The sequence below is a fragment of the Lissotriton vulgaris genome, chromosome 6, assembly GCF_964263255.1.
Source record: "Lissotriton vulgaris chromosome 6, aLisVul1.2, whole genome shotgun sequence".
Classification (NCBI taxonomy): Eukaryota; Metazoa; Chordata; class Amphibia; order Caudata; family Salamandridae; genus Lissotriton; species Lissotriton vulgaris.
This window is the reverse complement of record NC_141694.1, coordinates 1,330,070,041-1,330,093,111: the sequence shown is the minus strand read 5'-3', so window position 1 is coordinate 1,330,093,111 and position 23,071 is coordinate 1,330,070,041. Positions and strand designations below refer to the sequence as shown.

The following is a 23,071-nucleotide window of genomic DNA, read 5'->3' as shown; positions in this document are numbered from 1 at the left end:
TAAGAGGTATGTGCGGTTGCACATGTTGTGAAGCTGTAATGATGTACTCAAGCTTCTTGTTTTTGTTTGGTTTTCAGTTGCGCAAGCCTACGAGGCGGGGCGGACTGTGCAGTCGACCCGACACCGGGGGGCCAGCGGTCAGACATCACCGGCTGTGAAAAAGGAGGTGTGGGTCGTGGGCCACTCATACGTGAGGCGTGCCGCGGACGTATTCAAAGCAGGTGACATGATTCACGTGGCTGGGGAATACGGGTACAGTGTGTCCTTCTACGGAAAGGGCGGGCTCTGTATTGACCAGTTTCGATCATTTTTCGAGGGTTTGTTAGGGCGGACGAGGTCACCGCCGTCTGTAGTCATAGTACATCTTGGGGGCAATGATTTGGTGACCACTGGTAGACGACTTCTTCTTGAGGCGATGCTTTCCACTGTAAGTTGGTTAGCGAGAAGAGTTCCAGGGTGCACAATTGCATGGTCCCATATGATCCCACGGAAAGTGTGGCGGGGGGCTCTTTCGGTTTCTGCTCTGAATCATTCAGTAAGGAAAATTAATAATAAAGTGAGTAGATTGTTCCGTTCAAGTACACTGCATTCTGTTTCGCATGGTTGTATTAAAGGGGACAGTATGTATTTGGGGGATGGTGTTCATTTGTCCCGGATGGGGAACGAGTTACTCATAGGAGACCTGATAGCTTGGCTAAAGACTTTATGACATGACCTTTAGGCAGGAGTGTTGTGGGGGGTCCGGATAGCCGGTCAACTATCCGGCCTGTGGCGGTAAGGTCATGATCGGTGAGCAGTAATTGGAAGATCCCTATGGGTGGGCGTCACCCATTACGGATGGGAGCGCTCGAGGGAGGTGGCCATTGGCCCCTCAACGGGGAGGCGGTCCCTTCTAAGGATGGGCCGCCGAAAGGAAAGGAAAGGCGGTCAAGGCCCCTTCCTGGGTAGCAGGGGCTACAGCCCCCTCCTGGGGAATTTCCCGGGGCCAGGACATCTGCGACGGCAGATGTGGTAAGTTGTGTGGGGTTTGGGAGGGGGTCTACGCTACCTTCTAGACACCTCACACGAGTCCTCGGACGACCTTTAAATGGCGTCGAGTTTATTGGGGCCCCCGTCAAGTCAAGAGAAATTGGTAGATGCACTTGAGGTACACCTCTGTGCGGTCGCCCCTCACAAGTGAGGGGGATATTTCTGGTTTAGGGATCTTGACACCGGTTACGACCTTGCCGTTGGCCCTTAAACGTTAGGATGTACAATTTCAAGTTAAATGTTTTGGAGGATGTTAGTTCGGCTAGGTGAACCTTTGTATTAGAGAATATGTTAAGGTTAGCCAAACATCGCAATGTGGAAATGAAATTGTACATAATATGAAACTGTTATTTTAATGTTTTATTTTGTTTCATATTTTAATAAATACGGCCGGGAGGGTCACTCCCTCCCGTCTTCCAAAAGTTCAGAACCGTTTCCGGTTTCCCATCCTTGGGGATTGTGTTGAGAGGGGGTGGCGGGTATCTCAGCCATATGGAAAGGGGCGACCATTCGGTCCCCCCGAACGTATGGCGGAGTACCAGGGTCCCCCCGGGAAGCCATCTTGGGCGGGAGGCGAGTCTCGGCTGGTATGCCCGAAGCGGCGTAGCCGCGGCGCACTTTTTTCCCGCCCTGGAGTGGGCTGGCCTAGACACTGACGCGGCCGGCCACGCCCTTGGGGCAGGCAGGGGCGGGTTTACGCCCGCCCTGAAGACGGATAAAAGGAGCAACAAGCCAAGAAAGCATCCTCTTGTTCCTGTGCTCTGAAGCTGCACCTCCTCGCTGCACGTGAGCTCGAGACGGAACGAAGAGCCAATTTTGACCCACCCACCAGCCCCTGAGGACAGCAGGTGGTTTTTGAATAAAGTTTGATGTGGTAACGCTATTTTTTGCAGGTTGTGATGATTATCGTGATAACTTTGAATATGCAATAAAGAATGGTCAATTTGTAGTATGTTTTGCAAATAAAGTAATTCTGCACTAGTGTTGATCAGTAATCATGCTTTTTAATAAGTTGTAATTGTTACTGTCTTTTAGTAATTTAGTCATTTAGTAATTTAGTTAGAATTGTCGTATTTATTTTGGTCGGGCGGTAAGGTCATGATCGGTGAGCAGTAATTGGAAGATCCCTATGGGTGGGCGTCACCCATTACGGATGGGAGCGCTCGAGGGAGGTGGCCATTGGCCCCTCAACGGGGAGGCGGTCCCTTCTAAGGATGGGCCGCCGAAAGGAAAGGAAAGGCGGTCAAGGCCCCTTCCTGGGTAGGAGGGGCTACAGCCCCCTCCTGGGGAATTTCCCGGGGCCAGGACATCTGCGACGGCAGATGTGGTAAGTTGTGTGGGGTTTGGGAGGGGGTCTACGCTACCTTCTAGACACCTCACACGAGTCCTCGGACGACCTTTAAATGGCGTCGAGTTTATTGGGGCCCCCGTCAAGTCAAGGGAAATTGGTAGATGGACTTGAGGTACACCTCTGTGCGGTCGCCCCTCACAAGTGAGGGGGATATTTCTGGTTTAGGGATCTTGACACCGGTTACGACCTTGCCGTTGGCCCTTAAACGTTAGGATGTACAATTTCAAGTTAAATGTTTTGGAGGATGTTAGTTCGGCTAGGTGAACCTTTGTATTAGAGAATATGTTAAGGTTAGCCAAACATCGCAATGTGGAAATAAAATTGTACATAATATGAAACTGTTATTTTAATGTTTTATTTTGTTTCATATTTTAATAAATACGGCCGGGAGGGTCACTCCCTCCCGTCTTCCAAAAGTTCAGAACCGTTTCCGGTTTCCCATCCTTGGGGATTGTGTTGAGAGGGGGTGGCGGGTATCTCAGCCATATGACACCTAAGGTTTATGCTATGGCACATTTAATTTCCTGAATTGTGTATTGGTCATTAAACGCTCGGCTGTTGCAAGTTTGAGATGGCTGGTTCTGAATGTTAAGCAAGAATTAGGACATGGGTTGTTCCATAAGCCTTAGGAACACTGATGCAGTGTGCAGCCTTGAGGTAAATTAAACGGGTTAACTACGAGAATGGTATAAACCTACCTCCCCTGTATTACTGTACATTTGTGATCCTGATGTCCCTGGCCCAGACAGCATACCCTTCTCAGAAGAAAAGAAATTCATTCTGATCTGGAGGAAATAAAACAGAAGTTTACAATTAGAATCTGTGCTAATTTAAACCATTATACATGGTAAAATATTGCACGAAGCTGAGATATGATAAGCCTTGCAAAAAATAAAAATCTGAGATCCGTAACAAGGTCACGGAACAAGAGTGTTTGATTTTTTGTAAAATAAAAAACGTTTAAAACAAGTACCATAACTAACTGTCTTAAATCCAAACCAAAAAAGGATCAAAAAGACGACTTCGTACCTTTATAAACAAGCTCTTCTGTTTTTTTCCGGCTATTCAGTTACACCCGGCAAGCCAAAGCTGTAGAAAAGTAGGTTAGGCTGTGGGAGTAAACAGAGAATACATTTTTGCAGATACGAAACAAAAATCTGGTCAGAGTTATGAGAGACTAAGAGCCAGATGTAGGTGGCAAAACAGTGAGCGCTAACGCTCAAATTCGCAGAATTTCAGCGTTTGTGATCGCTTTTTGGCTGCGAGCAATGTAGGTGAGTTTTAACCTACTAGCAAAATAAGGAATCGCAAAATTGCGATTCCTTATTTTGCTCTTGCATTTAAGGAATCGCAAGTTGCGATTTCTTAAATGCAATGCAAGTAGCACAAATGAAAGTCACTTTAGCCTTAAGGAATCTCTAATTACCACCAACTTCAAGTTGGTGGTATTTAACAATTTCCTTTAAAAAACACTTTTTTTTTTAAGTGCCATATGGAACACATTCATGCCCTTATGGCATGTATGTGTGCCACATGTGCACACATGCACATTTCAGGGGTGCAACAGGGTGTCCTTTTGACACCCTGGCACCCTTGAAATAGCTCCTGCTATTTACGATTCTTTAATAGCGAATCGCAAATAGTGACTATCTTCCCATTCATTCCTATGGGCCTCCCAGCCCATAGGAATGAATAGGTAGGTATTCCTTATTAACGAATCTCAATTTGCGATTAGTTATTAAGGAATCGCTAATATATTAGCGATTCCTACCTAGATTCAATTTTGCGAGTCCTTAATAGCGAATCAGTAAAATCTGTTTTTAAGGACTCGCAAATTTGATTTTACCTACATTTGGCCCTTGATTTAGAAGGTTCTCTGCAAATGCGCACACACACACTAAATAATGAATTAGAAGACACTTTCACTTACAATTCATAAAGTACAGAATAAATAAAAAATCACTCAACAAATAACTTGGTCAGAAGAGGCATAGTGATGCTTTAGCACACAGAAGAATACAAAGTTCCCCGGGGAGAGTACTACAGTGTGGAGAAGAGAGTGGATGTAAAGCGTCAAGGAACTGGACGGGGTTCCCTTGTCAGAACTAGAGAGCCTCACACACCCAGAGCGTTAGGTGTGAAACACACCCTGACTGAAGGATGTCCAGCATCATCATCGGCTCACTGCCCCTCGTCAGACCAGCACTGCAATGTCTGACGGAGTGCCCAAAGGCACTCTTTTGGCGGGGTTCTTTTGTTCCTTACCGATAGTGAGTGTGAGTGAGGACGAAAGAACGTGTAGTCGGTGCAAAGTGAGTGAATATTAAAAAGGGTGATCAGTCAACAATGAGTTTTATTGACGTGGCTGATTCCCTGGTTAAAAGGGGTGGGAGGGGAGCTAGAAGCTGTGGAGGTATACAGAAAACTAACTCAACCCCCTGGTGTGGTCAACATGTTTCTCGCCAACCGGCGATTCGTCAGGACCTAAACAAGGTACTACACAAGAAGACAAGTGATTAAATGCTCATTCACGTAGTAAAAAGCAAATACAACCTCTCTGGGTCGGGTGCAAAGAGGGCCACGGGGTCCTGCTCTAATTAGGCGACCTAGAGGTAGGGGGGAAAAAGGTTAAAAGAGAGAGAGTGTCACGTCATATCTTAATTATGTGACTGTATAATCAGGAGATTGAAGAGTGACTTCAGTGAATGCTCTCCACACTGTGAGAAGTGAGACGGGGCGTGTAGGGAAACCGATCATACCGGACACTGGGTGAGATTTCCCTTCATAATCGGTCTAGTCATGGCACGATTATTATCTCTCAATGGAGGAACCAGAGTGCAAACAAAACACTAATCTGAAGTGTGAATCCGAATCTTTCAAAGTGACACCCATTCCTAGGAGAATAGCAGGAAGGTTCTTACCCTAAGGGAGAGTAACACGAGCCTCACACCATGCTCCCGTGAGGCCAGCGCTGTCTGGTGAATAAACCTGTAGGGTTACGTAAGGGAGGGATTGGTTTGTGTGTTACACATCAAGGGGGGGGGGTTGTTTATTGTTGTTAGTCCCTGATGGTGGAGGCTAGTTGAACAGGTTACCTCCAGGGTTAAAACAAACGCCCTTATAGACAATCATGAAGTAGGAGGAAGGACTACCCCTCTGTCCGCATTGCGTGTATGGAGGTCAGAGGGGCCCCAGGACGGAACCCGGTATTTAAGGGCGGCACCCCAATGACACTACATGCTAACAAGCCTAGGGCATTCTTGAAGCCGGCGCCATGATGCTGCGGGTCACCGCGCTGATCACAGCCTTTAAAATATGGGAAAAATAGAGTAAGTTTAGTCGGGCCGTGGGGGGCCATCCCCACATTCTGCTAGACTACTGGCCGCACTATACAGAGGTAGCGTGGGTCAATTGTGGGGTTGGGAGCAATCTCCGTAGCCGACAGGACCCTAGGGCTGCAAGTATGGTAAAGGGCATCAGATTGATGTGGCACTGTGGCGAGTGGGCGCGGGTCAAAGTCGGGGCTGGGAGCAGTTCCCGTCAATATCAGTAACACTGGGCTGTAAACATTGAGACGAGCCTCAGGGGGTCAGGGGATGGGGACGAGGCTTACCTTGGTACAGGCGCTGGAACGTCGGGACACCTACCCCTCACGCTCGCGGCACCTGGTCAGGGTGCGGAGCAGCTGGTGATGGATCCCGGAGGGGTCCGCCTTTAAGTAGGTTGTTTTGGAAATCCGCTGAGGCGCCGTCGGTAACGTCGCGCCTATCGCGCGTCATGCGCATGCGTGTAAGCAGTGTGGTGACTAGACCTGCATCTGGATCATGATGGCCTGGCATAGCGGCCATGTTGGAGGGGGTCGCTAATGCCGTGAGGTCTGCTACGGATGGCGGTAAACCGGGTAACTCCCGGTAACAGAGTCTCATTCAGGTATATGTGTATGGAAAACCCTCTTGATAAAGTAGTGCGCGGGACGTGTATTGTAGGGGGGGGGGGTTTGTTTGGTTAAGGCTGTGGTGTTCGAATTTGGGAGGGCGGAGAGCCGTACAGCTCTTGGAGAGAAGGGGCTATTACCAATTTAAAGCCCCAGGAGTGTAAAAGGGAAGCCCTTCTTTTGGCCGGATTGCTAGGTTCGTCTCAGAGATGGCAAGGGTCGATCAGGTGCTGTGAGTCATCAACGATGTTACATGCCATTAACCCTCTGTAGTGGGAAGACCCATTCCGAACTAGGATGTGGGTGATTCATAGAATAGCTAAGTACATGGGCTAGCTAGGGAATGTTATCTGGAGACGATAGCCCAGGGGATTGCATCGTAAGGCCCTATGTTATGTCATTAACCCTCTGCAGTGGGAAAACCTGTGCCGAGTTAGGATGTGTGTGATTATAACTTGTTAAAGGGGCTGGCTGGGGAATGTTATCTGGAGACGGTAACCCAGGGAATAGCATCATTGAGCCCTACTATATCAAGCTGCAGGCGATGTACCCATCTCTGTTCAAGCCTGAACAGTGCCTGTTTGGTCATGGCTGGTTGGGACTCGAGCACTAACCATTGGATGCTGTCTGCAGAGTGATTGTGTAATTGGTAGTGTTCATACAATCTCATATGGGTCTTGGAGCACCGTATGTTGCTTTTGTGCTCCGTTATTCTGAGCTTTACCTGTCTCATGGTCATTTCTACATAGAATTTGTCGCATGGACAAATAAGGAGGTAGATACATTTAGTACTGTGGCAATTTGTGTGTCTGTTGAGTTTCCACGTGAAGGAATCAGTAAGCTGGATTTCTTTACATTGTCTGGACTGAGGACATACCGCACAGCCACCACACGGGTAGTGTCCAACAACAGGAGGGAGGTGCCACAGTGTCCGTTGCCCACCACCAGGTTGTCTCTTAGGGCGTGTATGTATCAGGGAGTCTTTTAGGTTGGCCGTACGTTTGAAAGCGAACCTTGGTTTGGGTAACTCAGTGCCTCCTGAGTTAAGGATGCCCCAGTGCTTGTTCACAGTTTTTTATTGAAGTCGGAGTTTCTGGTAAAGCTGGTGACGCAAGTTATTAGGTCATCATGCTCCTTTTGATGTACTTCAAGGAGAGCCTCCCTATGGTTGTTCAGGGCTCTCTTGCTGGAGTCACGAATCAGTTTGGTGGGGTATCCTCTATCTTGCAGTTTGTGTTGGAGGGTATTAGCTTCTTGCCTATAATCATCCCTAGAGGAGCAGTTTCTACGTACCCTCAGGAATTGGCCAAAGGGAAGATTTTCGCGTAGTGCTCTAGGGTGGTGACTATTGAACAAGAGAAGGCTGTTTCTGTCCGTGTCCTTGCGGAACAGGGTAGTACTCAGACCGGCTGGGCCCAGCCGTATCGTGAGGTCAAGGAAGGGCAGGGCTGGCTCAGACATGGAGCCTGTAAATTTCAGATAAGGGTTCTGTTGATTGATTCAAGTGCAAAATTGAGTGCAGCTATCGCGGTCACCCTTCCATTGTATCAGTATGTCGTCAATATAACAACGCCATAATGTCAGATGTTGTCTGAAGGGGTTGGATTCTGGGTAGATAAACTGGTTCTCAAAGGCTGCCATGTAAATACAGGCAATGCTAGGAGCAAAAGTAGAACCCATTGAGGTACCCCTGATTTGATCGTACATCTGTGATCCGTATTGGAAAAAGTTTTCCGTTAGGGCAATACTCGCACATGCCATGATGAATGGTATTGGAGTGGGTGAGGAGCATTCCTCCTGCATAAGGGCAGACTCTACGGCTTCTAGTGTGGCTGCTTGGGGAATATTAGTATATAAAGCTTCCACATCAAGCGTGAGGAGGAGGTCCACTTCTTCTCTGCCTTCGATGGAATCTATGAGGCGTAGGACATCTCTTGTGTCCTGCAGGTAGGAGGGTGTTTTCTTTACAATGGGCTGGAGGAATACGTCACAGAACTTGGACAGTGGCTCCAATAATGAGCCGATTCCCGAGACGATGGGTCTCCCTGGGGCTGGACTGGAACCTTTATGGATCTTAGGCAAAGTATAGAAATAAGGGACCACTGGGTCCGTCGTCAGGAGGAACTCTGCTTCATGTTTCGAGATCCAGCCATTGGTCTTGCCTTCAATGATCAGGCTGGAAATGTCTGTGGTCAACCTACTGGTCGGATCTGCCGGGAGGGGTCTGTAGTGGGTGGTGTTGGCTAGTTGACGCTTACACTCTGTGTCGTAGTCAGTGGCGTCTTGTATGACAGTTGCTCCCCCTTTTGTCGGCTTGTTTAATGACGATGGAGGTGTCATTACCCAGAGATAAGACTGCCTGTCTTTCAGCTCTGCTCAGGTTATTAAAACTACTGGTATGTGGTTTATTCTCCAAGGACCTTAATACAGCCCTCTCAAATGTCAACACCTCTGGTGGGACCATCCCATCCGTTGGGGTGAAAGTGGAGGGATTGCGTAGCCCTGTATCAGTCTTTTCAGTTGCTGGTTGATCTAGGAAGTAAGCCCTGAGGCGTTCTTTGCGAAAAAGCTGTTTTATCTCACACATTTCTGTGAAGTTATCCGGGGTGGGGGTGGGGACAAAACCTAAACCCTTCTCAAGGATAGCCATTTCAGTGGAAGTGAGTACTCTTCTAGAGAGGTTGACTATTAGGATCTCCTCCCCCTCGTAGCGCTCCTGGTTTCCATCGGGCGGATGTCGATGGCTGGTCTTGCCACTGCACCCCTCTTCCGCCGCCCCGCTTGCGCCCTTTTCCTCTGCCCCAACCTCTGTCGTGAAAAGGGGGGTTCTGGGGGTAGAATTGTGGGGGTCCCTGCGGGTGGAAAGGGTATTGCCAAGGGGGCAGCATTTGGGGTGGTCCTTGGAACATGGGTCCTTGATGGTAACCTCGGTTCCAGTTTGAGCGGCGTTGGTGGCGGTTGTTGTTAGATGTAGTGCTTCCACCGGAGTCACTGCTTGATGACCCTCTGCGACTGTCAACGCCAGAATTCTCGTCGGAAAAGTACCCGGCTTTCTTATTAGTATATCCTTCCTTGAGGTAAGGATAAGCTTTCTCCTTGTCAAACCTTGCCACGTCTTTTTCAAGTTTGGCCAGTTTCTGTTTGAGGAGGTACTCTTGATTATCAGCAATCTCCTGGTTTATTTCTGCGAGTTTAGAACTGAAGGCCGTCTTAGAGTTTTTATTGACAGCTGCCTTCATTGTCGTCTCTATTGCTGTGATCTTATCCAGCAGAGCATCAGCAAGTCTTTTAGCTGTCTTGACAATTAAGAATAAAAGATCTTTCGTACATTTCCAGGAGACCTGGTGCCAGTCCCCCTTAAACTGGATGTCCTCAAGGAAAATTCTGGGGAAGATGTGAACTATGAGTCCCTGGGGGGCGATATTAACTCTCAGGTACTCGGTCATCATTAGTCCATGTATGGTGATTCTAAGCCATTCCTTTTTCAGGGTAGGGAGTGTCGTCCAATTATCATTGGAAGAGCCTGTGGTGGCTGCTTCTGATGCTCCAAGGAGCGAGGGTGCTGATCTCAAGGCTTCGGCTATAGCTTCCTCATCGAAACTGATGCCCGGGACGTCCTCCATTATGGGACAGTCAACCAGTGGAATAGAGTCAAGTGAAGTGGTGGGTAGGGTAGACGGGATAAGGTGTTCACTCGAATGCAACCAGTAATTCGAGGTACCCGTTGGACCTCACAGCAATTTGTGGCTTGAGATAACCTGGATGGTTCCGTGGTACGGGCCCACGCAAAGATTTTTAACAACGAGGGGAACAGAGGAAGGACGATATTTAATGGGGTCCAGTGTACATGTCCTAATCTAGAGCACACAGAAGAATACAAAGTTCCCCGGGGAGAGTACTACAGTGTGGAGAAGAGAGTGGATGTAAAGCGTCAAGGAACTGGACGGGTTCCCTTGTCGGAACTAGAGAGCCTCACACACCCAGAGCGTTAGGTGTGAAACACACCCTGACTGAAGGATGTCCAGTATCATCATCGGCTCACTGCCCCTCGTCAGACCGGCACTGCAATGTCTGACGGAGTGCCCAAAGGCACTCTTTTGGCGGGGTTCTTTTGTTCCTTGCCGATGGTGAGTGTGAGTGAGGACGAAAGAACGTGTAGTCGGTGCAAAGTGAGTGAATATTAAAAAGGGTGATCAGTCCACAATGAGTTTTATTGACGTGGCTGATTCCCTGGTTAAAAGGGGTGGGAGGGGAGCTAGAAGCTGTGGAGGTATACAGAAAACTAACTCAACCCCCTGGTGTGGTCAACATGTTTCTCGCCAACCGGCGATTCGTCAGGACTTAAACAAGGTACTACACAAGAAAACAAGTGATTAAATGCTCATTCACGTAGTAAAAAGCAAATACAACCTCTCTGGGTCGGGTGCAAAGAGGGCCACGGGGTCCTGCTCTAATTAGGCGACCTAGAGGTAGGGGGAAAAAAGGTTAAAAGAGAGAGAGTGTCACGTCATATCTTAATTATGTTACTGTATAATCAGGAGATTGAAGAGTGACTTCAGTGAATGCTCTCCACACTGTGAGAAGTGAGGGGGGGCGTGTAGGGAAACCGATCATACCGGACACTGGGTGAGATTTCCCTTCATAAACGGTCTAGTCATGGCACGATTATTATCTCTCAATGAAGGAACCAGAGTGCAAACAAAACACTAATCTGAAGTGTGAAGCCGAATCTTTCAAAGTGACACCCATTCCTAGGAGAATAGCAGGAAGGTTCTTACCCTAAGGGAGAGTAACACGGGCCTCGCAGCATGCTCCCGTGAGGCCAGCGCTGTCTGGTGAATAAACCTGTAGGGTACGTATGGAGGGATTGGTTTGTGTGTTACACATCAAGGGGGGGGGGGTTGTTTATTGTTGTTAGTCCCTGATGGTGGAGGCTAGTTGAACAGGTTACCTCCAGGGTTAAAACAAACGCCCTTGTAAACAATCATGAAGTAGGAGGAAGGACGACCACTCTGTCCGCATTGTGTGTATGGAGGTCAGAGGGGCCCCAGGACGGAGCCCGGTATTTAAGGGCGGCACCCCAATGACACTACATGCTAACAAGCCTAGGGCATTCTTGAAGCCGGCGCCGTGATGCTGCGGGTCACCGCGCTGATCACAGCCTTTAAAATATGGGAAAAATAGAGTAAGTTTAGTCGGGCCGGGGGGGTGTCTATCCCCACATTCCGCTAGACTACTGGCCGCACTATACAGAGGTAGCGTGGGTCAATTGTGGGGTTGGGAGCATTCTCCGTAGCCGACAGGACCCTAGGGCTGCAAGTATGGTAAAGGGCATCGATTGATGTGGCACTGTGGCGACTGGGCACGGGTCCAAGTCGGGGCTGGGAGCAGTTCCCGTCAATATCAGTAACACTGGGCTGTAAACATTGAGACGAGCCTCAGGGGGTCAGGGGATGGGGACGAGGCTTAGCTTGGTACAGGCGCTGGAACGGCGGGACACCTACCCCTCACGCTCGCGGCACCTGGTCAGGGTGCGGAGCAGCTGGTGATGGATCCCGGAGGGGTCCGCCTTTAAGTAGGTTGTTTTGGAAATCCGCCGAGGCGCCGTCGGTAACGCCGTGCCTATCGCGCGTCATGCGCATGCGTGTAAGCAGTGTGGTGACTAGACCTGCATCTGGATCATGATGGCATGGCATAGCGGCCATGTTGGAGGGGTCGCTAATGCCGTGAGGTCTGTTACGGATGGCGGTAAACCGGGTAACTCCCGGTAACGGAGTCTCATTCAGGTATGTGTGTATGGAAAACCCTCTTGATAAAAAAAAAAAAAATAGTGATGCTTTAACCATTTTATTGTATTAAAGAAACTGATGACGCTCGTATATATAAAATATGAGTCCATTCAGTTAACTGTAATAAAATACCTTCTTGTTCTTTATGCTAACATTAGTAAACTCAGCCACTATGCTTGCCAACCCTACTAATGTAGGAAGTAGCTGCCATTTTTGGCATACCTACATCCTATACAGCTTTTTCTGGGTCCATCTATTCCTTTTTTGGAGGCTACAGAATAAACTGTTTAAGAGGGGAGACCAAGCTTTAGAAGCAAGAAAATAGTTCTTAACAAGTCCTTTAAAGCATGCACCGTAGTGCTTTCATGCATTGTAGCTGCAACTAGTGTTACCAACTGCTATTACTGCATAGCAAAGGCAGGTTTGCAAATGAAGAGATGTTTGATAGCACAAACGTGACTCATGTCATGACATTTCTCATTTGCCAACTGATATGAGTCACATATTCCGTATTTCTGATCCCATTGCATATAAGGTGGATTTCTGTGATGTCATAACTATGATATAGGAAGTGAAATGTAATTTCCAGCATTATCATTATTAAGCTCATTAAAACTTGAACAATTATACGGCTTTTTGCTCAAAGAATGTGGTTAAGTAAAGGCCACTGTTATATAAAGCATGAAAGAGGAAGCAGTCACTACAGTGATTGTGTAACATAAGTGAGCGGATAGCTGACATTCTCCTGTAACATTATTTAAAAAAATAAACTGTACAACTTTCTATTTTCCAGTCTATGTTTTTGAAATTTTGTATCCAACGTGTTTTTGTTGCTAATAACGTGTGATTTCTATATACACTACTGCCATATATATTCGCTGTAAATAATAGTCACTATAATTATCCAAAGAAACAGGGCTCAATGTAATTAACGTGGAAGGCTTGCCGGTATTTGAACGTGTTACTTGCAGATAAAAGAATCCGTCGTTCTGGTAGTTGGATATAAAACAAAAGTGTTTCATTATTCCCTATACATTTAATGAATACATACCAGTGCTACCGATTTAGTGGGAGCATCACACATTTTAATGACAATAATTATATTATTATAGCTTTCTTACTCCTAAAACATCTTCCACTTAACTCCAAGTAAAGGGTAAAAGGATTTCCCCAAATGAAGTTTTCTACATAATTAGTAGTAACCATGTTTTTTTGGCACCATTGTCCGATGTGGCACTGTAAATCTTGTTTTGCACTCTACAAATAAATGGAGCGATTCTCAATTTCGCCAGAGATATAAACTGATAAGTAGCGCTATCCCGCGGACATTGACGTAGATAAGCGTGGCACAATCCAATGTCAACGAGGAAAATGGGCCCTCTACTCCAGGAGGAATAAAGGCTTCATAACCAGGATGCAGAGGCCATCTCACGCCCCCTGGACTCTGGTACCGCACTACTGATGATTGCGCCCTGCGTAGAGTGCGGAAAGCAGCAAATACATTTTCTACGACAAAACGTTGCTCTTATGCATTAACCATTCCTATTTCATTCATAATGCAAACGTTCGTTAATAATCATTCGAGCCAGTTGCTATACCCATAGATAAGTAGCTCGTTGTGGTGGCTCAGTTAACATATATTTACATAAACAACACTAAAATGACCATCCGTTTCTAAGAATACGCACCGTCCGTAAATTCACCGTAAAATCCGTCGTCGCTTTTTCAAGGGATGTCGCGTGTACATAATTTAGCACTTCCGGTCACATAACAACCAATCACACGGCTGAAAATGTTCTAAAATTCTTCTACGAAGTGGCATTTGCTAAAAGTTAGTAAGGTGACTTTACCGAATTTTAGTACCCGCCCTGAAGTAGTGCTGATTGGCTGAGATATCAGCACATGCGGACTTCGCAACCAATCGGGACTCCACAGGAAATGCTGATTGGCTGTGGTATTTCGTTAGCGGCGGGGACTACAGTTGAGCGCGAGATTGGGTGTAAGTGTCTCCGGAAACGCAGGGCCTAGGATCCCGAGGCTGGTTCCGTTCTTGTTCAGTTCTTTAAATGGAAAAAATAAGTGCAGGTACTCACCAGCTTTAACGGAAGGGGCAGGTATGGGGGCGTGGCTAAGGGCGTGGTTGGGAGACAAACATTTAGGATTTTCTTGGTGTGCAACTGTGCACAGTAAATCAGCAACTGTTCTGCCAACTGTAGAGCATTCTTCGTGGCTCTGCTTGTACAAAAGGGTAATTTTAACGGTAACTTTCACATTTCCTGTGTACAATTTGACTCTGCACTTATGGCTCATGAAAGCTATTGGATTATCACATTATGCACAATTATGGATACTGTGGCCAATTTGTGAAAGAAACATGCGCAATAATAAACCAGTATCCCTTTCTATTTAGGAGATTGATACATTTTGAGAGCAAAAGAGAAGTTGCCTCACAGCAAGTTTGTATAAGGAGTGATAGTTCAGAAGAGAGAAAGAAGCATTACATATGGGGTAGTACATTGCAATTGCATACTCCTGTTGTGACGCGAGACTATTGTGACTACACAGTTGGCATTCAACGGTTGGACAATCCTTAGTTTAACCTAGCCTGCCACTTATGCTATCGTATGTATTATACTATCACTAATGGCTAGAAGAGATCGGAAGAAGCACATACTGATATACTTGATCACTATGTAAGTTTGTTGTGGAAACTAATAAACAGATTTACTAAAAAAAAATACATATGGGCTGGTAGGTCGGAGAACGTTTTTGAGTTCACTCTTCAATAAGTTTCTGACTGAGGTCAAGTGATTTGCCCACCTGGGGCACACAAAACAGGCCCTGTCAGACTCTGGGGGGGTCTCTTCTGTTGGAAGATGTACAATATATGTATCTGTCCTTGGTTATAGATTTGGCTGTGGCCTCAAGTCGAAGACCTACTCACTTGCGCAGTCAAGAGCATGGGGATAGAGGCACATCCCGACAGGTAGGCATGTGCATACTAAAGGGACAGGGCAATGTGCCATTCAAAGAATCTTAGTACAGGGTCAGCTGTTTTAAAGGTTGAAGCTGTGACACAGATATTGAGGAGAATAACACTCTTTAAAAAAAAAGTATGTTTTACATTTGAAGCTGATTTATAATTACGTCTATATCCTTTATATTTGTGTATAGATCAACATTTAAATGGGAGCTGCAAAGTGTATGAGGTGTATACATTAGAATAGATTGCTTACACCCCTACAGAATTCTTGTAGGATTCTTATTCAAACATTGAACCACTTAAAGGTTATGTTAGAGTTGCCAGATAACAAAGCAAAGAACAAAAAGAGCCTTTCGAGATTACCTTGGTGATGCGTTGCTACATGGTGTCCACAAGCAGTTTCCCCTTTCTTTCTTCCTGATGTCTCTCCTCCTCCTACCCATGAAACTTATTTTCCACGCCCACAAATGTATTCTCACCTCTTTACTTTTGTCTATCTCACATGCCTAAACCTTTGACATGCTATTTTCTACTTTCTGTCCGTCTTGTCATGCACCTGTTTTTTCCTTCGTTATATTCGTCTATATATTTCCTTTCTCTCCCTGCCTTGTCTGTCTTACTCTCCCTTGCCCAGTCTCTTTCTCTTCAATGTTTCTCTCCTCCTTTACTCAGTTGCCTTACTTTATTCTCTTTCTCTTGTCTTTCTAGAGCTTTTCATCTATTTTCCCTCTGTCCTCTTTCTGCATCACTCTATCTCCCTACCTCGCTTCCCTTTTCTCTCTCTAATCCAAGCAGTTGTGGAGAAGCGCAGGCCATCCTCTTTCCCCTCTGTACATCGTGACGGGCGAGTTAAAGCACAATGGAGATTAATGACCTGTGTCTGCTAAAGTGTGCCCGGGCACACAATCGCCTGCTCCAAACTACATCGGAACAGACCAGGAGGGGCAGACCAATTGTGCATACATCAGCCCAGAGGTGCAACTGGAGCCAAATTTCGGGGGTGGGGGGGGGGGGGGCTCCCAAAAAAATCAGGGTGGGAGAGGGTTGATTCCTCCAGCAATATGCAGAGTGGGAGACGCAGGGGCTCTAAGAAGGGGTGAGATAAGGCCTCGTTGGCAATTAAATGGTATTTTAAAGACCTGTAAAGTGCTCGGGTGCGGCTGAGTGTCTGCTCGGGAAGCTGTCTCATCCCGGGCTGCCACACACAAGGGGGGGGAGGGGAGAAGGGGGCGTTCGGGGACGGGCTGAAGCCCTTTGATCACGATAAGCGTTGCGCGCCTGCATCAGCCGGCACAACAAAACTAATCTTAACATAATCGTGCAATGAGAATGGGTGGTTGTTTGCAAGATGGCGATGTAAGCCACGGTTAATGCGCACACGTTGTTCATTGATTCAAGGCAGTGAAGATGCTGCTCTCTGCTGATTGCAGCGCAAGCTCTGCTGACTGATCACACGCGCAGCCAGCCAATCAGATGCTCTGTGAGTCACTGACCATCTCAGAATAGCTAAGAAATGCGTGCTTCTAAGCTCCTGTGAGTACCGGTACTCTTTTTCTGTAATGAAAATTTCCGGTACTCAAGGGAAGAAAATTAAAAAATGCCGGGTACTCGTACCAGTGAGTACCGGCCCATTTAAAGCACTGTTCTTGTTGGTGATATAGGGAAGGCAGGAATAGAAAAGTGAGGTGGGGTGAAGTTGGTCCCCGCTTGGTGGGAGCAAGCGAAAATGATATTCTGGTAGCCAGAGATAATCAATTTGTGGGGTGCGACCCCCGTAGGAGAGTAATGGGAAGGGGGCTCGCCTTCCCCATCCTTATTGTTGGCACACAAAGGGGTTCATGAAAAACTTCCCTTAATTTTTTGAAAAAGACAACCGGATGATTCCCGAAAGTTAAAATGCTTCAGCTGGAGTGTCATCTAGGAGTATCTTGTTAAAGACTGCGTGGCCTTGTTTGTTTGCTACTGCATGGTTCCTGGGATTCTGGGACCTTGACCGGTGTGACCCGCACTTGAGTTGCTGCTGTTCAGCCCTGCCAAATACCACGCATCAGGTGTTAGATGAATGCATTCTAGTTCTGGTGTCCTCATCACCGCACTAAAATGCATTGTCACGCCTTACAGGTGCTTTGAGAATGTGTGAATATAAAGTGCTGCAGGATTGACCTTATTCCAAAAAAGATAGATCCAACAGGAAGCAGTTTTTAATTAAGGTGAAGCTTTAATCAGGTTACAACACACCACTGGAGTGCATCCTTCCTCCTTGAAGTCCAAATGGAAATTTCTCTGTTAAGACCGCTCATCCTTCAAGGAGGAGGAAAGATGCACGAGAATGCTTATTTTAATAAATGCATGTTTAAACCACAATAGTACAGCATGCGCGCATAACAGAATTTAAGCGCATGCCAGGAAACAGAATGTTAACAACAGCATGAGAGCTTGTGGAGGCATGAGCTAAACTCTAAACGTAACATACAATATGGTAGGTATTTGCAGTATATTACAGCACCCTTCCCCTTTAACAAACAACAAAAAGAAAGTTTTAAAAACTTTAAGTTAAACAAAAATCTTTGTATTTTGAAGGGAAAGCACAATTGCGAGAAGGTCTTACAGAAATTGGGTTATAATTCACAGGATCATTAATTTGTATAGAGCCATTTGTTGACAAAGAGTCAGATCCAGAATCAGTGAAATTATGGACCTGATCATAAGTTCCATATAACATCAAAGAATCAGCTACATTTGAATCATTTGAAAAGTATGAATAATGTAAATTATCTTGAGACTCATCTTTTTTGTTGGACAATATTTTGCGAGCTTGATCAGGACTTAATTTGACCAACAATCTTTTGCTCCACCAACCTTTGTGACCCAGAAACAAAGATCCTTTCGACAATTTAAGAATTTGTACTGGAAGTGACAGTTTTGAAATACCCTTCTTAACTTTCTTAGGAGACGTAATCATAATTCAGTCACCAATTTGGAAATCATGTGTATTATTGCAACCTTTTGTGTCAAACTTTTTCTTTAGTATAAATTGTTGAACAGCAACTTTCTTAAGCATGTTTTGCTTATCCTTGCAAACCAAACTTGAATTATCCTTCGTTAGGATCCCTCTTTTTAAGAAGCCTAAAGGGAGAATGCCTGTTGAAGAATGAGGCGTAGTGAGATATGATCAAATCTTTTTTTTAAAACATTACAACAGGTGCATTAACCAATAAGGCAGATTAAATACCTTCTTTAATAAACCTATTCATTTGTTCCACCAAGTCGTTTGCAGAAGGGGAATACAAAGTCACTTTTAAATGTTTAATATCATGAGAGTTCAAAAAATTCTCCATTGACGTTGAAGTAAAATGCGAACCATTATCTGTGCCACTTGTTTTGGAAATCCTTCAGATAGAAACATTCTAGAGAGAAAATTAATCACAGATGATGAGTTGGGAGAAGAACAAAATTCAAACTCCACCTATTTGGAAAAATAATCTATTAAGACTATAATGTATTTCTTATCAGTAGAAAAAACCTCAAAAGGTCCCACAAAATCCAGAGCTAATTTTGTCCATGCACCACCTGGAACTGGTACAATATGTAGTGGTGTTTTCTTCGTTTTCCAGTGTTTATCAGACACAAGACACATTTCACATGAATTTATCAACTTTGCAACATCTGATTCCAAACCAGGCCACCAAAAGTTTTCTTTCAACGTTCTAGAGGAAGCTCCTATTCCTAAATGCCCTTCATGTGCAATCTTAAAATGTTTTAACCTTAGGGATGTGGGGAGACTGCAAGATCACCACACATGACCAAACCTTCCACAATAGAAAGTTCCTGATTGACCTGGGCAAAAGACTTTAAAGGGGAAGGTAAGGAGTGTTCTTTTGGCCAACCAGTAATAATCATGTTCTTGACTGCAACAAGAACAGAGTCCTCTTCAGAAGCTTGCAGCCAATCTTCTTGAGAAATGTGAGGAATATCATTAATGAAATCTTCAACTGTAGCCACCACACATTCCACATCTGCAAACCTTGAAGATGAAGCAACATCCTCTAACGATAATCTTGAAAGACAAACTGCCCTTCCATTACCACCTCCAGGTATGTACTTAATAATTAAATGGTATATTCATGCAAGTGTGAAAGTAGGCCGACAAATCTTGCAGGGGCTTTTCCTGTGCCATTCCCATTTAGTTAGTGTATCAAGGGTTTATGATCAGAAAAAAGTTTCAAACTGCGTTCCCCAAATGAAAGTTCTAAATTTCTCCACAGCCCATGTGCATGCAAGAGCTTCCCTCTCAATTGTGCTGTAGTTGGCTTCTGCACTCATGAGCAATCTGGATTAAAAACCAATAGAATTCTCCTTACCATTGACCCATTGACAAATAACTGCTCCTAAGCCATGTTGGCTGGCATCAACAGATAAAATACCTTTATGACCCAGTGAAAAAGACTTGAAGAATAAGTTTTTGATTAGATCAAAACCTTGTTGTGCTTCATTATTCCATGAGAAAATAGCCCTTTTCTTCAATAACACACGCAGGGGTTGAACAACCTGTGCATAATTAGAAATAAACCTTGAATGGTACGCAGTCATGCCTAAAATTGACCTGAGTAGGTCTTTATTTTTGGGTATTACAACTTCATCTATAGCAGGGGTCTCCAACCTTTTCACTAGTGATAGCTACTTCTGAACAGTGAAAATCGGCGTGAGCTACTAAAGGCCAAGCAACTTGTGCATTTTTCCAAGAGTACGCCACGCCGAGCTTCATTTACTTTAAGCTTAATTTCGTAAGTTCGCCAGGCAAATCAAGGAAATACTTCCCACATAGGAGCACAAACCAACAAAGAAAACACTTCCAACCACCTGCCCTACACATGCCGTAGCTTGCTGACCATTGTGCGTAATTGCTTCAGTGCCACACATTGTTTACGTTGGCAAGCACTATAAAAATACTGCAACACAGTGCCCCCACCCCCCTCTTCTTCATTATCAAATAAACAAAGAGAGAAAAGTTATGTTACAAATTAATACATTTGATCTCCTTTCATGTCTGGGCATTTGCAGACTATCAGTTACAGTGAGGGATGGTGTATTCAGGGACTTGTTTTTAGTTTGAACTTCATAATAGCCAGAAAACTGCCCAGGAAGCAAACAGTATTGATTATCACATCATTTGGTATCACCACATGGTACTGGAGAGGTATATCCTATGGATGAAATAAGAACTTTTTTTATTGTGGGGAAGCATTTATTTTAAAATAAAGAAGAGATGGGGATACAAAGCGCCGTGCCAGCAGATGTTAAAATAGTAGTGTCAAAAATAGGCAGCGTTTCCCACTGATTTTGTTTTTATTTTGGGAAAGCATTTCATTTTCTAACATAGATCATTATTACTTGATACTTTAGCAGTTTTATATATACAGCGAACTTGACCAAAAAGTCTTGAAGCACTTTATTTGTACACCAAATACATTACACAAGGGCACATTCATTTTTGAGGCATTTTCCCAGAATTACAGTATGTTGAGACAACATGGAGACTCGAAGCCTGTTCCCCATTTCGAAAGTTGGTAGCTCGGACCTTAACGGCACCTCCTCCCCAATTGAGAAGTTAATTGATGCTTGGGCTCAAAACCTTACCCTTCAGCTGAGTGTCCAGGTCAGGACTTTGACAGTACAGCCATCAGTGATTGACTGGAGCTGCTGAACTGCAATTACATAAGTGCATACGAGTACAATGACCCACAATGGGCAAGCTTTGGTTGTGAAGCCTGATCATAGCCTTCATAAGCAGCCCAGTGTCTCCCCATGGCTAGTAAACGGCTGCTCACCCTCAGCGGGATTCAAGTTCATGGCCCTGATTACACCTTACTGAAAAAAAGAAATGCACATACACACATACTCTGGTTAGCTGCCCTGGTTAATTACGGTACAAAAGGGGGTGGTGATGGACGGAGCATCTGAATCAATCAAACACTCACACCCAGCCAAAAGATCTGGGTTTAATCCATCACCGTTCTTTAGCCCACTCTGCCACCCCAGTTCAGACATGGCTATATGCAAATCAGTCTGACCCTGTGCCTCATGGGAACAGTCCAGCCCGAACTGCCAAGCCATGTCTTCCCAGGACCGGAAACAAGCTTCTGAGGACCGGTTTCTGGCATTCCAGCCTTCTTCAGCCCGGCTTGCTTGAATCCAGTGGCAAAGTAAGCAAGGGACTCACGTCTGAGCATACCCTGCCACACTTATGGCGGCCAAAAGCGGTACAAAAGGGGGTGGTGATGGACGGAGCATCTGAATCAATCAAACACTCACACCCAGTCAAAAGATCTGGGTTTAATCCATCACCGTTCTTTAGCCCACTCTGCCACCCCAGTTCAGACATGGCTATATGCAAATCAGTCTGACCCTGTGCCTCATGGGAACAGTCCAGCCCGAACTGCCAAGCCATGTCTTCCCTGGACCGGAAACAAGCTTCCGAGGACCGGTTTCTGGCATTCCAGCCGTCTTCAGCCCGGCTTGCTTGAATCCAATGGCAAAGTGAGCAAGGAACTCACGTCTGAGCATACCCTGCCACACTTATGGCGGCCAAAAGGGGGTGGTGATGGACGGAGCATCTGAATCAATCAAACACTCGCACCCAGTCAAAAGATCTGGGTTTAATCCATCACCGTTCTTTAGCCCACTCTGCCACCCCAGTTCAGACATGGCTATATGCAAATCAGTCTGACCCTGTGCCTCATGGGAACAGTCCAGCCCGAACTGCCAAGCCATGTCTTCCCTGGACCGGAAACAAGCTTCCGAGGACCGGTTTCTGGCATTCCAGCCGTCTTCAGCCCGGCTTGCTTGAATCCAATGGCAAAGTGAGCAAGGAACTCACGTCTGAGCATACCCTGCCACACTTATGGCGGCCAAAAGCGGTACAAAAGGGGGTGGTAATGGACGGAGCATCTGAATCAATCAAACACTCGCACCCAGTCAAAAGATCTGGGTTTAATCCATCACCGACTTTAGCCCACTCTGCCACCCCAGTTAAGACATGGCTATATGCAAATCAGTCTGACCCTGTTCTTCTTCTGATCAGGCAGATTTGCGAGTGTCAAATTGTAGTTTGGTTTATTTCCCATCTACTTTCCCCATGTTGCTGCGTCTCCGCGTTTTGGCTTGCTATTAGTTTTCCTATGGCCTGGAGGAGAGAGTTGGGAGCCTTGGTCCAATGGGAATATTCCTTATACGTTTATTGTGCGGATATGTGTGGATTCTGGCTCTGAATAGTTATCGTGGCTTCTGCCTGTCTTCCATGATTGTTTCTGTTGACCTTTTGTTAGTCTCCTGCATATACTCTGTTCTTTCCCTTAATTTATATTTGTGTGCCGCTAACTCCTTGGTCTGTATTCTTTCGATGCCAGCTATTTCTTTGGGCCGCCTTCTAGAATGCTGCAGGTTGGGTTGCTTTCAGCCATCCACTTCGCTAGACGCGTATCTGTAATTATTCTACGCATATGACTTGTCCTGGCCTAAAATTTATGGTGCATCGGCAGTCCATGTTGTGAGTATGCTTTCCCATGCCCACCTTACGTAGCTTTCACCACGTTAATATTGGCACAGACAGTATTTACTGTTCTTTGAAATCATGTTATTGTTTTATTTAATGATTAAAACCAGAAAAGTCATTGTAATGTACAAGCAATTGGCATATGTAGAAAGCAATTGTACAAGTATTAAGGACTTTGTATTAGACAGCAAACTGCCAAATGTGCACAGTAACGTGTATTCAAATATTACAGAAGGCAAGGACTCGTGAAAAGACATGTGCCTCTTACATATGCAAAAGAAGGCTTCGCGCATATCTAAAGACTCTAGAAACGTTCCTTAATCATGTATATGCATGAATGGCTCACACGCATTAACCGCCAAGCTGAAGACGCGTGTATTTTAATTTGTGCTCACACGTGAATGAAAGGATATTTAAACCACTTTCATTCACG

At 45.6% G+C, this 23,071-nt stretch overlaps 1 protein-coding gene across 2 annotated transcripts in view; it reads right to left on the bottom strand.

The window, feature by feature from the left end:
- TEX12 (testis expressed 12) overlaps window positions 1–13,926 on the bottom strand; it is a 480,939-nt gene extending 467,013 nt beyond the window's left edge. For both annotated transcript variants that reach the window (XM_086925403.1, XM_086925404.1), the window contains exons 1-2: window positions 13,792–13,926; window positions 3,079–3,165 (exon numbers count right to left, since the gene is read on the bottom strand). In XM_086925403.1, coding sequence (XP_086781529.1) covers window positions 3,079–3,159 — 81 coding nt within the window. In that variant the 5' untranslated portion in view covers window positions 3,160–3,165; window positions 13,792–13,926. The remainder of the gene's footprint in view (window positions 1–3,078; window positions 3,166–13,791) is intronic.
- Window positions 13,927–23,071: the final 9,145 nt, after the last annotated feature.